The sequence below is a fragment of the Lepisosteus platostomus genome, chromosome 8 (assembly GCF_059453375.1).
Source record: "Lepisosteus platostomus isolate fLepPlt1 chromosome 8, fLepPlt1.hap1, whole genome shotgun sequence".
Classification (NCBI taxonomy): domain Eukaryota; kingdom Metazoa; phylum Chordata; class Actinopteri; order Semionotiformes; family Lepisosteidae; genus Lepisosteus; species Lepisosteus platostomus.
The window spans coordinates 8496099-8511619 of record NC_142618.1 but is presented as its reverse complement, the minus strand read 5'-3'; the positions used below and the strand labels follow the sequence as shown (position 1 = coordinate 8511619).

Here is a 15521-nt window from a genome sequence, read left to right as displayed (position 1 = left end):
AGTACAGAGCCATCTACAGACAGGGTTACAGGACTGGCTTTACGATGTTGATGGGGGGTACCAATAAGCATGACTTCAGTCTTGTCACAGTTAAGATGAAGGAAGTTATGAGTCATCCAAATTTTTATGTCAGAGATGCAATTAGATAGAATAGAGACAGCCACATCAGTGTCGGGTTTGGTATGGATGTATATTTGAGTATCGTCAGCGTAAAAATGAAAGCTGAGGCCATGTGATCTTAAAAGCTGACCAAGTGGGAACATGTAAATGCTGAAGAGCAAGGGGCCCAGTATTGAGCCCTGAGGGACACCAGACTTGACAAGACCAATTTCAGACCTGTACCCATTGAGAGAGACAAAGTGACAGCGATCAGTGAGGTAAGACTTAAACCATTTGAGGGCAGTGTCAGAGACTCCAAACACAGTCTCGAGACGAGAAAGCAAGATGTTATGGTCAACAGTGTCAAAGGCAGCACTGAGATCAAGAAGGATGAGTATGGAAAGAGAACCAGAATCAGAAGCTATTAGTAGATCGTTGGTGACTTTGACTAGGGCGGTTTCTGTGCTGTGAAGTTGACGGAAGCCAGATTGGAGGGGTTCGAAAAGGTTGTTTGTCATGAGGTGGTTATGTAACTGAAGTGTGACAGCACGTTCTAGAATTTTAGAGAGAAAGGGTAAGTTGGAGATGGGGCGAAAGTTGTTAAGATTGTCGAGAGCCATGTTAGGCTTCTTTGGCACTGGGGTAATAGCAGCAGTTTTGAGTGTGCAGGGTTTTGCATTGATGATCAGAAAGCAATTTGTTTTATTTTTCTGACCATTATCAGTATCTCCGTACCAGAAACCGCTTTGTCAAACAGAGTGTTTGTGTTTTTCTTGTCACTTTTTTAAGCTAGGCAGGATCAGGTGAATGCCCAGCCTCAAAGTCTGGTTTGATATTCTTGTATCACAGAGAGCCTGCTGAGTAGAATCGGAAAAACTAAAGTGAATGATCCAGTCTTTTGAGGAATATCGTCACTGTTGGTTACAAGAACACAAATCACCACCTGGCAGTTTTTCTTTGTCCACAGCTGAGAGTGAAGATACCCTCGCTACAACAGTAGTGTGATCCCTGACAAATAGTTCTGCCGACAAGTCAGGCAGCATGCAGGATTAGGATAATAGGGAGTGCCAACATGCATCTCCTTATCTGTTTTTTTATGACAGTAGTTATTTGTTGCATTTCCTTTATTATCTCCAGAAAATTCCATCTTGCATCTCAGACATTTGATCCTCTGTAAGGTCTTTTATAATTCTCACTCAAAAAATGACTGTATTCACGTTTTTTTTATTCCTTTCAGGGTTCCAACATCACTGATACGTGTACAGAGATGCTCATGCACGGAGTGCTATTGAAAATATCGGCTGGGAACATACAGGAACGGATTTTCTTTCTTTTTGATAACCTGCTGGTGTACTGTAAGAAGAAGAATAGGTATATATACTTTGTTTTGGAAATATTGCAGTGGTTGGAGATAAATTAGTTTCCTTGTATGGAAATATCTTTCTATCATTTGACTTAAGAGCAGTTTGGAATCCTTAAGTATTTCATTGAACATTTCATCTGTCTTTACCAAACAAACCTCATCACGGTTGATAGGGATATGTCTGATTCTGTTAAAATCACAAGGTTGTTGGAGCAAAAATACTCTTCACTACAAAACATAGAAGTGAGACAAAGTTCTGCCCTTGTAATTGACTTTAGTTGCATCCCATATGACATTAATGGGTGACTCTTGCAGAGCGGGTCTTAAATCTTGATGAAACGTCTGATTGAGAGTTGTGGCCTCTTGCCAGAAACTGGTGGAGCTCTTTCCTCTCAGGCCATGTTGATTATTTTAAAATGTCACAGAAATTTAGACGTATTTCAAAATGGATCTTGTCACAGAGACGTATGTGTACAGGATTACTATGATGCATTGTAAGGGTAAATGTGATCTACTGTTCTACACACTTCATTCGTTCGACCTTCTACCTGATAGCAAGACCAAAACAGGAACCACAGAAGTCAATCAGTACCCTGGTGATGAGAATTGTCCCGAGACATGTTTGCTGTGTCGTGTACATATCGGTAGTTATTCTGTTGTGAAACTGTTTCACTTGTGTAATAGATCTCCTGTTATGCTCAGATTTTAATCATGTAGAAAGTGCTCCTTGCTCTAAACAGGGAATTCTGCATCGTACTTTTCTCGGCAGGCTTGAATTCCTTGTGTGCAAATGAATTCATTTGCTAATCAGATTGAATTGAAGTCTATCATAAATGCAGGGAATGTGAAAGTAGGCTTTGAATTGGGATCGAAAGCATAACACTGAAGCCTCTCTTACTGTAAGTCACCAGTCGATATCTGCCGCGGGTGTTGTGACACCTCAAACGCTTTAGATTTTTTGCACAGGAATGAGAAATAAGTCCTATGAAATATAAAATTAGTACTTATAAAGTCTCATCTGTCACCCTACCTGCTGCTGTCTTCCTTTTTGGCCTAAGTGCAGAGTCCTTGTTCAATGTGCAGAAGAAAATCAAGTTTAAATAAACTCTGACCCAAACTGAATACTAATGATGTTTTTTTTATACTCACTGACTGTTAAAGCAGTTTTGCACAGAAACCCCAGCAACACTTTAATTTTAACTCCACGAGATGGATAAGCCTTTATTCACAATGTGCTGATAAGTTTAGAAACCAGCTACTAAAAAAATAGTGTTTTTGAGTTGTGTATTTCTTTCCTTTCTTCATTAAAAACCCATTAGGAAGAACTACAGAACAGCATTGCAGTTCTGCTTCTTCTGGGTCTTGGGTTCAGTTCCATCCTCTGCAGTCTGTGTGGAGTTTGCATGTCTTCTCCAGGCCGATGTGGGTTTTCTCAAACCTCTCTTTTTTTCCACCCACCTCCCAGAAACAGATGAAATCAACTGTTTCAGTTTTTTACTTGGATACAGTTTCCAGGGACGTGTGTGGGTGTTGCTAAAATGTTCCCAGCACAGCAGAGTCGCTTCAAATAGTTAGCAATGGTAGCACAGAAAAATTGCAAAACCGTTCTAGGTATGAACCTATCTTCAATAGTAATGATTACAAAAGAACTGTCCAAATCTGAACAATCAAATACTTCTGAGATATTTTTTAATTTTTATCAACCTTGGTCTAAGCTGCTTAAATAAATATAGTAATGTGCTTAATTGATAAAATCTCTCCTAAAGTGTCAGCAGTTGATATCTTAAGAAGACCTGTAAAATCCGCAGGGCTTCAGCCATCATGATTGGGTATTTCACAAGACTGTGTCTTCTTTTTTAGGTAGAAGTTTTATGGACACATTGAATTTTAGTACAATGAAGCCAACAGGACATAACAGGAGTTAACTATTATTTTGTTTTCTTTCTATAAAATTACAGACGTTTAAAAAACAGCAAGGCAGCTACAGACGGACCTCGTTATCTGTTCCGAGGCAGAATCAATACTGAAGTTATGGAAGTTGAGAATGTGGATGATGGCACAGGTAAATGTTTTTCTATCGATCAGCAATACAGGAGAAAAGTGCAGAAGCAATGAGCTTTCTTTGAATTCTTTGGAGTAGAACAAACAGTTTATACATTTCTGAAGCGTTTCTTTCAAAAAGATATTAGGCGTGTTACCAGAGTTGAGCAATTACAGTCTGGAGCTGAGTGATTGTAATGGGAGGCATGGAAATTACACTAATATTTCACTGATAGCTGTCAAGTTAATGTTTCAGTCAAGCAGTACTTACAGTGAAAGTACTTATGATGGCATGAATTAGAAATTCATACTCATTTTCTAATGATGGTAGCCTTATTGTAGTGAAATAGGCACATTAGAGATAATCTGTGAAAGAATACTGCACAACCTGTCAGAAATTCATCACTGAAAGGTTGTGATCTAACTCTTACTTGAGGGCAAAAACTTGTTTTCAGTAAAATAGTTTTTTTTCCCCTTTAACTTTTAAAATAAGGTATAATGACAAGGCAACACAACAGTTTGGAGGTTAGGCATGGTTTAATTAAGGACTGTGTCCCCTTCTATGAGGAGTCTCTTATTCCCCCTGCTTGTGGGTTTTCTCCATTAGTCCTGGTTTTTCTTGCACTTTCCAATGACGTACTAGCTACAGTAGGTTAATGGCATGTCATGTCATTTGCCAAACCGCTTTATACCACACGGTGTCGTGGGAAGCTGGAGCCTACCCGGAAAGCAACAAGCGCAAGGCAGGGTAACACCCTGGACAGGGCGCCAGTCCATCGCAGGGCCAGTGCAAGCCAATCACACATGGGGACAGTTTGGAGGCCACAGTAAGGGCTGAGGGGGGAAATTTGGCCCGGACACCGGGATAACTCCCTACTCTTATCGAGAAATGCCCGGGGATCTTTAATGACCACAGAGAGTCAGGACCTCAGTTTAACGTCTCGTCTGAAAGATGAGACTTTCAGGGCTAGGTTTATACTGTATGTGATTCTAAATTGTGTCGCTGTGTCCTGATCGCAGCGGGGGGGATTCCCAACTCATGCTATGTGCTTCTGGCATAAGTTACAGTATATGCTGCTGGAAATCTTACTGGCAATACATAAATTGCTTTCTGAAAATTTGGACTATCCAGTTCAGAATAAGTCTGGTTTAACATTTTGCACAGTATATCAAAATGACAACATTTTAGAAGAATGTTTTCAATGACCTGAACCTTTCTCACTGTTAACAAAGAGACACCATTCTAACAAACATGTCTTTAAAAGGCTGTTGTTGCTGCTCATATCCTCTTACCAAAAAGTAAAGCCATACAGTACATAATTCTTTACTTTTATTAAATTATATTAAATATGTTTTAATCTCAGGCCATGTGAATTAATTACAGTAAATTTAGTAACTAAGTGAACAATGTGCCTTAATCTAATTTGCAGCCTTTTGTGTGTTCATATTACTGTACTGTATATGTGCATTTTTTTCTTTCAAATTGATTGAGAGGCAGTGCTTGCTAAAGGTACTGTATTGCTTGCTAGTTTTTTACCATTGCACATAACCCAATTCTGCAACTGGAAATGAGCAGAATACTATTTTCTGTTGCATTCTACTTGCAGTCATTTAGAACTGCCACATGACTATGGTTTATTTTAAATTTTAAGGAGTGAAAATTTAATCTGAAAGCCAAGATAGTGCTGTTTTATTTTTCAGTAGTGAATACAACTGGTGATTTTTTAGCTGGACAACATTATGCAACATTGGCACTTACTTTTTTTATTTATCTAAGGAGTTCAATGCTTCTCCTCTGTGGTCATTAGAAGGGTGGAGCGTGTTTTTTGTAGCATTTTAGATTACATAATGATGTCATATTGTAGGCATAATGATGGGACTCAAGAAAAAAAAGTGTTTTTTTAACTTTTAATGCAGTGTATCTTGGATAAGAAACACACTCAGATGATCAGTTATATTTGTAGAAACAATTATTTTCTCCCAAAAGGGCTTCATATTATAGATATTTTAGACAGACTGGAGTTCTGTGGAGTATAAACATGGCTTGCTTTTCAAGTGGTTGTGCATGTGTGCCTTGTGTCTAAGGCTTCAATCTGAAATATTAAAGAAAAAAAGAGTTTCATCTTCAGCACCAAATGTAATAATTGCTGCTAGTTTCCTTTCATGGTGAGAGCCTGAGTGTTTTCCCAATCCAGTCTGAATACCTTTAAAAGATCTTAGGCAAAAGGATAAATTGCCAAATTCATTTTAACCACACACCACAAAAGATTTTAACAGAGGTTCAAGAGGATTCAAATTCTGCTCCATTATTTTCAAATAGTCCATGGCTACTCACACCTCTGTGTACATGTGCTCTGTCTCCCCTCCCTCCACCCCAGCTTCACCATTGCAGCTGCCTCCCTGGTTCATTCCTCATAGTGAGGGGTGTTGTGTCAGTGCTGATCTGACCAATGTTGCCAGTTCCTCCGCCTACTAAAGCATTAAGCATGTTGTTCTTTAATATTTGTCAGCTTGTTTTGTCTTTATTACAATTTTACCAAACTACTGATATTTTGTTGAAGTACTGAAATTGTGTACTTTAAAGCAGGTAAAGAACATACCTAGAAGTTTTCAGAAGAATGGTTTATAAGATTACATTGCAACAGTTCTATCTAGGCAATAAGGGTTAGAAACGCCTTTTGTTGTGAAATAACAGATGCTTTATTGTTAATTTGTAATTGATTATTAAAGTTAAATGTAACTTCTTTGAATTATAATATGGTGTGTTAAGTGTCAGACATAGGAACAGCTTCACTGTTACTATTTACGATTGTTTTAAAATATATAAAAATGGCACATTGAAATATATTTGTGAAATAAATAATTTGGATGAACAGCCCTCCCTGAAGGACTAGTTTGTTCAAAACATATTAAATTGGCATTGAGGAGAAATGCGGTATAAATTAAGAGCAGATGCATTTAGGACTGAAAATAGAAGTCATGTCTTTATGCAAAGAGTCAGTGGTGTCTGGGAATATAACAACCATGGTGCTGAAGCTGATTCCCTAAGATCCTTTAAGAAATTAGATGAAAACAAGACATTTTGAATAAGATTCTGGGATCGATTAGTTTTAAGCAACCAAACAAGCAAGACAGCCCGAATTGCCTCCTGTCATTTGGAAAGTTGTTAAGTTACAATTCTACTGGCTCCAAAAGCGAAAGTAGGAGAAGTTATGTAAAATGACAGTGGTATAAATGTTGTTAAGCACTCACTGAGCTGTTAGAATATTTACAGTTAACATCTTGGCCACTAGAATCACCCTGCAGAAATAAACTTTCAATATACAAAAACAATAGGAAAAACCTTTTTATTTTCATTGCTATATGAGCTCCAGTGCAGCAGAACATAAAACCCTGTTTTGATTCAGATTTGTCTTTGCAATTGTCTTGGCATTAAAAAGTCTGACAACCGAACACTTCGCAAGGATGAATCAATTTGGGAGAAATCCCTGGAAGCTATTACTTTTACCACTCTGGAAAATTGGGTCAATAGATGCTGTTTTTGCTCCAGATATTGGCTGTTCTTAAGAGCCGAAGGATCCAAGGAATAATGAATAGAACATTCAGTAAATATAGTGCAGCACTACTATAATGCATGTCTGAACTTTGGGATACTGTGCGTCTTTTTATGTTCTGCTATGCCCCAAGGGGCATTCTTGCACGCAAAGGCTAGAAAACTGACTTTAAAATTTACGTTTGCCATTAGAGTTTCTACTTCTAATACTGATATTTACATGATAACATGATATTTAGCCTTCTGGAGGAATGACGGAGATGGTTCTCTTCACTGCACTCAAACGTGTGTTCTTTTGTAACATGTAGAAAGATGAATCACCAAGCTCTGTTTTAACATTGAGACAGAACAAAATGATAGAAACAGTTTTTGCTCAGGGAAGAAATATTTTCATAATGCTGTTTCTCTGTGGCTCGGACACACCAGGACAAATGGATTGAAAATGGGAGGATTTTCCTCTACAAAAATAATCAACTCCATTTTTCAATAAAACATAGCATCTCTTTTCTTATTTTACTGTATTTCAATCTCATTGTCAATGTACCATTGCCTTGCAATGATACTTGACCTGGCTGGCTTTAGAAAGTTTCTCTTAGTGATTTATTTTATGTGGTGATCTTGAGCTTGCATTCTAAGCTTGGTACGTGCACTCATCTATTTTCTCTGCTTAGTTTTGCTTTGTGGTCTTCTACAGATAACATAATAGACATGAATAAAAACAGAGTAACATACTTGTTGGCTGTGCCACATGACACAAAATATTTCTCTTGAAGGCAAAGAATCTGGTTATTAAAACACTAAACAACATTTAATAAGAGTGCAAAGTCTTTCATTGTACCACAGAAGCCTATACAATAGCTTTTAGAACATCAGAACATTAGAAAGGTTACAGAGAGGAAGTCATTTGGCCTATGTAGCCCATTTGTTAGTACTTATTTGATCCAAGGTTCTTATTTAAACATTTTTGAAAGAAAGCAGGGTATCGGCTCCAACAATTTAGCAGCTAGAGTGTTCCAGACTCCTACAACAATTTACATAAAAAAGTAAATTCTAAGGTTCTGAGTTTTAAATCTACTTCAGTGTAGTTTCCACTTGTTTCCTCTGGTTCCTGTTTCACTGCTGATTTTTTTTTGTGTGTGTGTCATTCTGTTTTGTTTTGTAGCTGATTACCACAGCAGTGGAAACATAGTGAACAATGGCTGGAAGATACACAACACTGCAAAAAACAAATGGTTTGTTTGCATGGCAAAGACACCAGAAGAGAAGCAGGAGTGGCTGGAAGCTATTCTAAAGGAGCGAGAAAGAAGAAAGAGTGAGTATGTGAAGCATTCTGCAAGGCATTGTGTAGTGATTGAAAACCCACTCGTTAGTTCATTCACAAAACAATTCCTTGAAGGAGAAGTGTACATCATGAACTATAGTGTACAGGACATTCCTTTCACCTTCTTACACCCCAACTCAGAAAGAAAGAACAAACTATGTTAACAAGGTTGCTGCCATTCATAATCATCAAGCTTTATCGCTAATATGCTACTTTTCATAATTAGAGGTGGCTCTGAAGTAGACAATTAGATGATTCCTTCCTCCAGTTGATCCGACTCTTCAGTTTTGCTAGGAGGATGTCTAATCATTCTAAATAGAACTCACACACTTGCTTGCAAAAGTATAGAAACTTTCCATTACTGCTCTTTTTTCTGACGTTGGCACATGTACTGAATTTAAGGAAAATGTGGTTCCTGGTGTCCCTTCTGTGAAATTTAAGTTAGATGATAATTAGGAAATTTCTCGGAAGCAATAGGATAGGTGGATGTAGACATGTAGGTTACCAGAAGAATAAGTGTAAAGTGGATTAATTGTTGAAACAATTGTTGGGTTCACGGTGTGTTCCAGCAGCTCAGGACTGTTTGCAGTTTGGCTTTGAGCCTCACCAGTTTCCTCTCATGCCCTTCTTTCTTCCTGACTCTACTTTATCAAGAGCCTCCACAGCTGTTCCCTTATTCCTTCGTGTGCATCTTTTCTCACCCCCTCCCTCCACCCCATCTTCATGCTTACAGCAGCCTCCCTGGTTCATTACTCCGGAGTGTGGTGAAAACTGCTTTTCAGGTCCAGGGTGTATTCCAGCAGCTCAGGACTGTTTGTAGTTGCGCCCTTTATCAGTTCAGCATTTGAGCCTCTCCTCTCATGCTTCTCAGCATGTCTCCTCTCATGCTTCCTCTTTCTTTCCTCCTGGATCTACTGGGTCAAGAGCCATCACAGCCATTCCTTTATTCCCAGAACTCCAGCCTGGGGTTTTCTTATTTAATTCTTCCTTGTTAATGTTCTCTGTTTTCCTTTCTGACAATTTTGAGATGTGGTGAAATAATAAAAATGTTTTACTTAAAAGCACCCAGTGTTACTGGTTTTGAAATCTTTAATGCATATACATTGTTAGGGTTGGAGGGACATAATTGAAAATATATTAAATAATTAATAAACCTGAACAGTAGGTATAATTTGAGGCATGTGAGGTCTTTTTTTCTCTGGCACTGTTCTAGACAAAAGACAAAAGAGTAATAATATCAGAGTAAAACATTCACAGACAAATATTTATAAACAAAACATCACAACTATAACACATCAAGCAAAAATGTATACAAATGTTTACTCTAAATACAAAACAATGCATCTCCAAGGCCTATGTTCTAGAAAATCTCAAAACACAGAAGCTATGTAGCCTAAAATCCTATGCAACTCCTTGACAGGAGTGAGTGTTCTAAATAAAAAAATACAGCTCAGGACTTAATCTCCCTTCCTACCACATGTCCAAAAGTGAACGGGAAACTATTTCCCTATTCTAAAAATGCATCACCAAATGAGGAGAGAACATTTTTAGCCTGAGGATTCCATAAAAAAGGAAATCAGAATTTCCCTCTCTCAGAGCACAAGCTTAGAGGAGATGGATGGTGAGGTTTCTTCTTCTTTTCTCTGTTTTCCTGTCTTCCATCTAGTTTAATTTGTGCTTTCTCTCAGGCTATCTAGATTTTCTGTCTTTTGATGCCTTACTATGAAGCTTAAATTAACCAAAATAAGCCACCAGAGACTCTGATCATCTGTGTTTACCGGACTTGCGACAGGGCAAACACATCTGTTAAAACTAATCATTTTAAATTAAATTAAATTTTAAAAAATATGCACATATTCATACACATGCATAAATAAAACATTTTCAATGACGTTTTCAATACATTATATCTCAGGCCAGGAGTCATGTGTAAATGCTCTGTTCTTCCTGCATTATTCTGGCTGTGAAAATTGTTTGGCTTTTTTGAAGACATCAAACCATTCTAGGAGCGACTTAATTCTTTGTTATTCAAACAGAAATTTTTGAACATAACACAATTTTCAGGAACCCCAGGTTAGCTATAAATAAGCAGGACAAAATTGCAATCAATGAGTCTCTGTTTGTATAAATAAAATGGATTGTCAAATTAGGGCTGTTTATGGAGGTGGACAATAATCCTTTCGAAGTCTACAGTACACCTCTTAGTTAAAACATGCCTTTTAGTAATGTTTCCCAGCAGGGAAATCTACCTTGCAATTCATAATTTTAAAAAGAAATAGTTTCTCTTTCTGGGAATTTGATTTGTTTTATGAAGATAATTCCATTTGTCTGTGTGTATTGTAAAGGCCTTTGGCAGAATGAGAAGGATGAGCCTTTGAAGGTCTTGCTTATTCAAAGGCAAAAAAGGCAATTAAGATGTTTTGTTAAAAATGCATAAAAATAACACTTTTATTATTATTTCACCAATAACAGCAGCAGAATAAAATCAAAACAGGATTTATATTGTAAAATTGTTCTAGAAGTCAATGTGGACCTTTTAACAGGATTAACTACATGAATTTAAAGAAATACCACAACCATAATGTACTTTGTGGTATTTAGAGCTCATTTTAGTTTCCTGTCAGTTTTGAGTTGGGATTTTTTTGCTGTCTTCAAAGTTTGAAAGCAAATGAAGAGAGGGATTGACTTCTACTTCCAGCTTTAGAAATAATTTTATAATACTTCACTGATGTAAAAAAAAAACACACAGCCACCACTTGTGTGGTGGGTTTAGTTTCCTGTTAATTCACTGCCGGACTGGGGAGGGGGTTACCCTAGTGTTAATAAGAGGGGGGCCTGGTCTTAGGGTTGGGGCGATGGGGTATGAGTCCACACCTGTATGGGGACAGAGGCGTCTTGAATGTGCTGTCTCATCAAGAGCTGTGGTTTATTACCAAAAACACATTTTCACAGAGTGCGGTATGTTTTAAATCAAGTTGAAATGCCTTCGGTGACTTCTGACAGAAACTGCCTCATCTGTTACTTAGAGTTATAAAACATTTTTTTTTTCTGAATTCCACATTTCACAGCTTTGTTATTCCCTGACAGGCCTCAGATTAGGAATGGAACAAGATACCTGGATGATGGTGTCTGAGAAAGGAGAGAAGCTCTACAACCTGATGAGCAAACAGGGAAACCTCATCAAAGACAGGAAGCGCAAACTTACCACCTTTCCTAAGTGCTTTCTGGGAAGGTGAGTTATTGGAACACTATTTTTTTGGCCTTAGCCATTAAACTCACTTCTGTATTAAAACACAGGAAATGAAATCATTTAAAAAAATAATTCAGTTGCTCAAAAAACATTTCTCCTTGTGTGTTGTGATATTTTTTCTGGAGTATAGTAGTTGGTTGTTACTTCACTATAAGGTGTATGAACCTTTTTCGTTAAGCTTATGCAGTGGGATGGAATTTTAAAGAGGTTAAGTTGGTATGTCTATGCCAAGATTAACAAAGGAATGTATTCACTTCATTAAAGGGAAGGTGCTTTCACTATGGATAATATATACTGTGTATATTTCTGAATTTTCTGTACTTCATGTTTTGTGTTTCTAACATAATTTCACTTGGTTTCTGTTTGGAAAGAAGTATTCTTGTTTAAAAAAAAAAGTAACCCCTTGCTGGCGGTACTGTGGTGGTGTGGTTAACATTACTGCCTCGCAGTTCTGGGGCCCTGGGTTCAGTTCTGGAGCTGTGGTGCTCTCTGCTGGGATTTGTATCTTCTCCCTGTGTTTGCATGGGTTTCCTGCAGATGCTCTGATTTCCTCCAGCTGGCCCAGGTGCAAGAGTTTGTGTGTGTGTCTGCCCTGCAATGGCAATCCGTCCAGGGTGTATCCCACTTTAGGCCTGTTGCTTGCTGGAATAGGCTCCTTCACAACCCTGAATTGGATGAAGTGGATAGAAAAGGGGTGGTTGGAGGTTCAGGGTTTTTTTTTAATGGGGTGAACAGAGATTCCAGCCCAGATTGTTAGATTAATGTAAGATGTGAGAGATCACGTTCACGAGTGGTTTTCACATCCCACAGTTTTAAGTAATTAAAAATGTATTTCTTTTCCTTAGGGGAATACCTAGACTGATTCTTATTGAATCAAGTTTATGCACCACACTTATTGAGCACTGTGATAAATCATGCTTGTATTCTCTGAAGACTTTTGAACTTGGGTGCTATGCTGGTTCCAAAACCTCACATCCTTTTGTTGAGAAATGTTAGCAGGAAACACAGTGGCAAATATATTATATTCTTGAAGGATTGGATATTTTAAACTGCATGAAGTCTTGCAAAAACGGCGATATTTAGGTGATATTTACAGTATGTAGTTTTTCATGTGTTTTCCCTTTGTCCATTTGGACGTTTCGGAAAAGTGCCGGGTATGTGGTGATAGATTTTGTAACTTATAACAGCTTTTTAACATTATTAAATAGTGCAGAATGGTAAAGATTCAGTTTTGTTTTAAAAATGATGTTGCTTAAGTCTCATCACAATAAATGTACAGTAGTCATTTAATCATTTTAAGTAGAACTGAGGCACTTGCTAGTAAGTCAAGTATAACAAAGGTCCCGTTCCTGTTTGTTTGTCATTGGTAAAATTATGTCCCTTCTATATGGCTAAATTCTAAATTAGATGTTAATAAGACATTTCCTGGCAAGCAATTTAAATGTATGTTTACAAGTAATTAACCAGAAGAATGGAGGTAGGTGGATTAATTGTTGAACTGCTCTTCTGGTCCATTGTGCTGAATTTAAGGAAAATGTGGATCCCGGTGTCTCTTCTATGAGTTCAAAATTAGATGTTAATTAGGAGTTTCCTAGTAAGCAATGGGATAATTGTATGTAGAAAATTAATTTGCCAGAAGAACGAGTGTAAAGTAGATTAATTGTTGAAACACATTGCTCTTCGGGTTCACGGTGTGTTCCAGCAGCTAAAGACTGTTTGCAGTTTGGTGATTGAGCCTCACCAGTTTCCTCTCATGCCCTCCTTTCCTCCTGGCTCTGCTTTATCAAGAGCCTCCACAGCTGTTCCTCTTACAAAAGTAATTTACTTCTTCTAGTACTTAAACTGTCTTGTGTAAATACAAATCTTGTTGTGAACCATTTTGCATTAATTTAATAGTTTCCCGAAACAGAACACAACAATAAAGTATCCCCAACCAAAAATCCCCTGTGTTTCCAACTGGCTATTTTTTTTTTCAAAATTGCACTTCTGTGGCCTCAGGGAAGTATGTCATTGTAGAAAATAGTTGTTGAAAATGCTTAAGTGATTTTAAAATCGGATGCATTCCTCATTCTGCATAGTAGTATGCTTTTTTTTCTCTAGACAATACAACACTCCAAATAAAGTCATAACAGAATAAATTACTCAGAGCTATTAAGCTCAACTTAGAATGGTTGTGTGGGGGTGTTTTTAGCCTTAAGGTTGTATGATCTTCATGTGGCTTTACTTGACAGAGCTTCCAGACCTTGGCAGAAAGAACCCTGAAATATGTACTTCTGCGTTTTAAATCAAGCATATGGACTTTTTCATTGTTATTTTGCAAGAAGTTTCAATTTACCTGGAAACACTGAATTTTTGGTTTCATTTATTGCAATTGCATAGTCATTTCTCTTCTAATGAGTTTAATTGTGTCATCTCATTCTCCCTTGAGGGTTAAAATCAACCTTTTGTGCCTCCGCTTTTCAGGTTTTGCCTTTTCTCAGCTTGGCTTGCTAGCAGTCACAAAGAATATGTCTTTAACAGTTTCTCATACTTTGAAGTGCTTGATAGTAAATTCCGATGAATACTGAAAGAGAGTATCTGATGTACTGGCAACATGTACATGGGAAGTATCAGAGAACTAAGGGAGTGTTTTGACTGCCACAGCCTCCTAGAGTTCGACACTTCTTAAAAACTAGCACCTGAGAGAACCTGGTCTGGGCATGAGCTGTGATTAAGATCATTTCAGTGGTAAATAAAAGGTAAAAATCCGACCTGTGTTGTGTAATGTGATTTGATGTCATCTCTGTGTTGGTATGCAGTCAAGATGATGTCTTGCCAGCTGTAGTGTGTTTCATTCTGAGAACCTCTGTAATAGCTCCCCTGTAGTTCCAGAGCAGGCTTCACTTTAACAGCTTCTATCTGTGCCTGCTGGCATTCTAAAATTGCTTAAGAAGCCTGCTTTCATGTTGTGTATTCATTTAATATGGTTTAACAATAACAAAGGCATTACAAGAGAATGCTGATGTGTTGCTGCTTCAGGAGGAATAATGCGTACTTCCGACCAGAAAAAGGAAGACATTTTATTCTGTTGGCTGCATAATATAATTTTGGTTTATAAAGGGCCATGCTGTTGGTTGCATATAAGGACCATCTTGAATTTGTTACAGGTTGCTTTCATGTCATAGCCCAAGTTTGTTAGAGGCCCTGTGTGATTTGCACTCAAACTATGTTGTTATTTTGTTTGCGACTTAGGGTGATATGGCAAAATTACATCACTTCATCTCAATTCATGTATATGGAGTCTCATCTCAAGAAGTATCTAGCAATTGGCATACTATATATCACAAACCTTGTTGTGGATGTGGAATCTATTTAGTATTCTCCATACAATGTTAACATAGGATATAGAGCTTAGCCTTTTTAGCTTTGTAGGACTGCATTAATTTTGTGTGTGCATAAGGGAGAGTGAAGCTGTAATTAATGTAATTAAGGAATGAATTCTGACTTGCAGATTGCTCCTTTTAAGAAGAACTGAAGCCCATACAGTGATTGATTCCAGTGAAATCAAATTGAATGCATAAGAATACTGAATTATAAGAGCTACAAAACAACCAACAAAATCACACAAAATAACAATTATGCATCAGTATTTTGTGATCAGTATTTTGGTGGACTTTATTTGGTTCATTATTCCACACTCTTCACAGGTAGCCAGGTTACTGATTATGAGAGGATGGGAGTGTTGTCCTGGGGTACAAAGCCTTATTTACTGTACTTGCTTAGCACCAGAGAAGAACAGCATCTTTAAAAATGAAAACCTGTTTTGAATAAAAAGTGTTTGGAATGTCCCCAGTTATTCTTTTTTACACAGTGTAGTATTGCCGCATACACGATTGAAGAATTAATAAGAAGATTA

General features: G+C 37.6%; 1 protein-coding gene across 3 annotated transcripts in view; it reads left to right on the top strand.

The window, feature by feature from the left end:
* The window catches only part of prex2 (phosphatidylinositol-3,4,5-trisphosphate-dependent Rac exchange factor 2), a 152768-nt gene that overhangs the window by 46858 nt on the left and 90389 nt on the right, over positions 1-15521 (top strand). For all 3 annotated transcript variants that reach the window (XR_015940745.1, XM_088642288.1, XM_088642289.1), the window contains 4 exons: positions 1337-1470; positions 3421-3524; positions 8218-8367; positions 11464-11608. Coding sequence is in view for 2 of the 3 variants with exons in the window: in XM_088642288.1 (XP_088498414.1) it covers positions 1337-1470; positions 3421-3524; positions 8218-8367; positions 11464-11608 (533 nt within the window). In the remaining variant the exon portion in view is untranslated. The remainder of the gene's footprint in view (positions 1-1336; positions 1471-3420; positions 3525-8217; positions 8368-11463; positions 11609-15521) is intronic.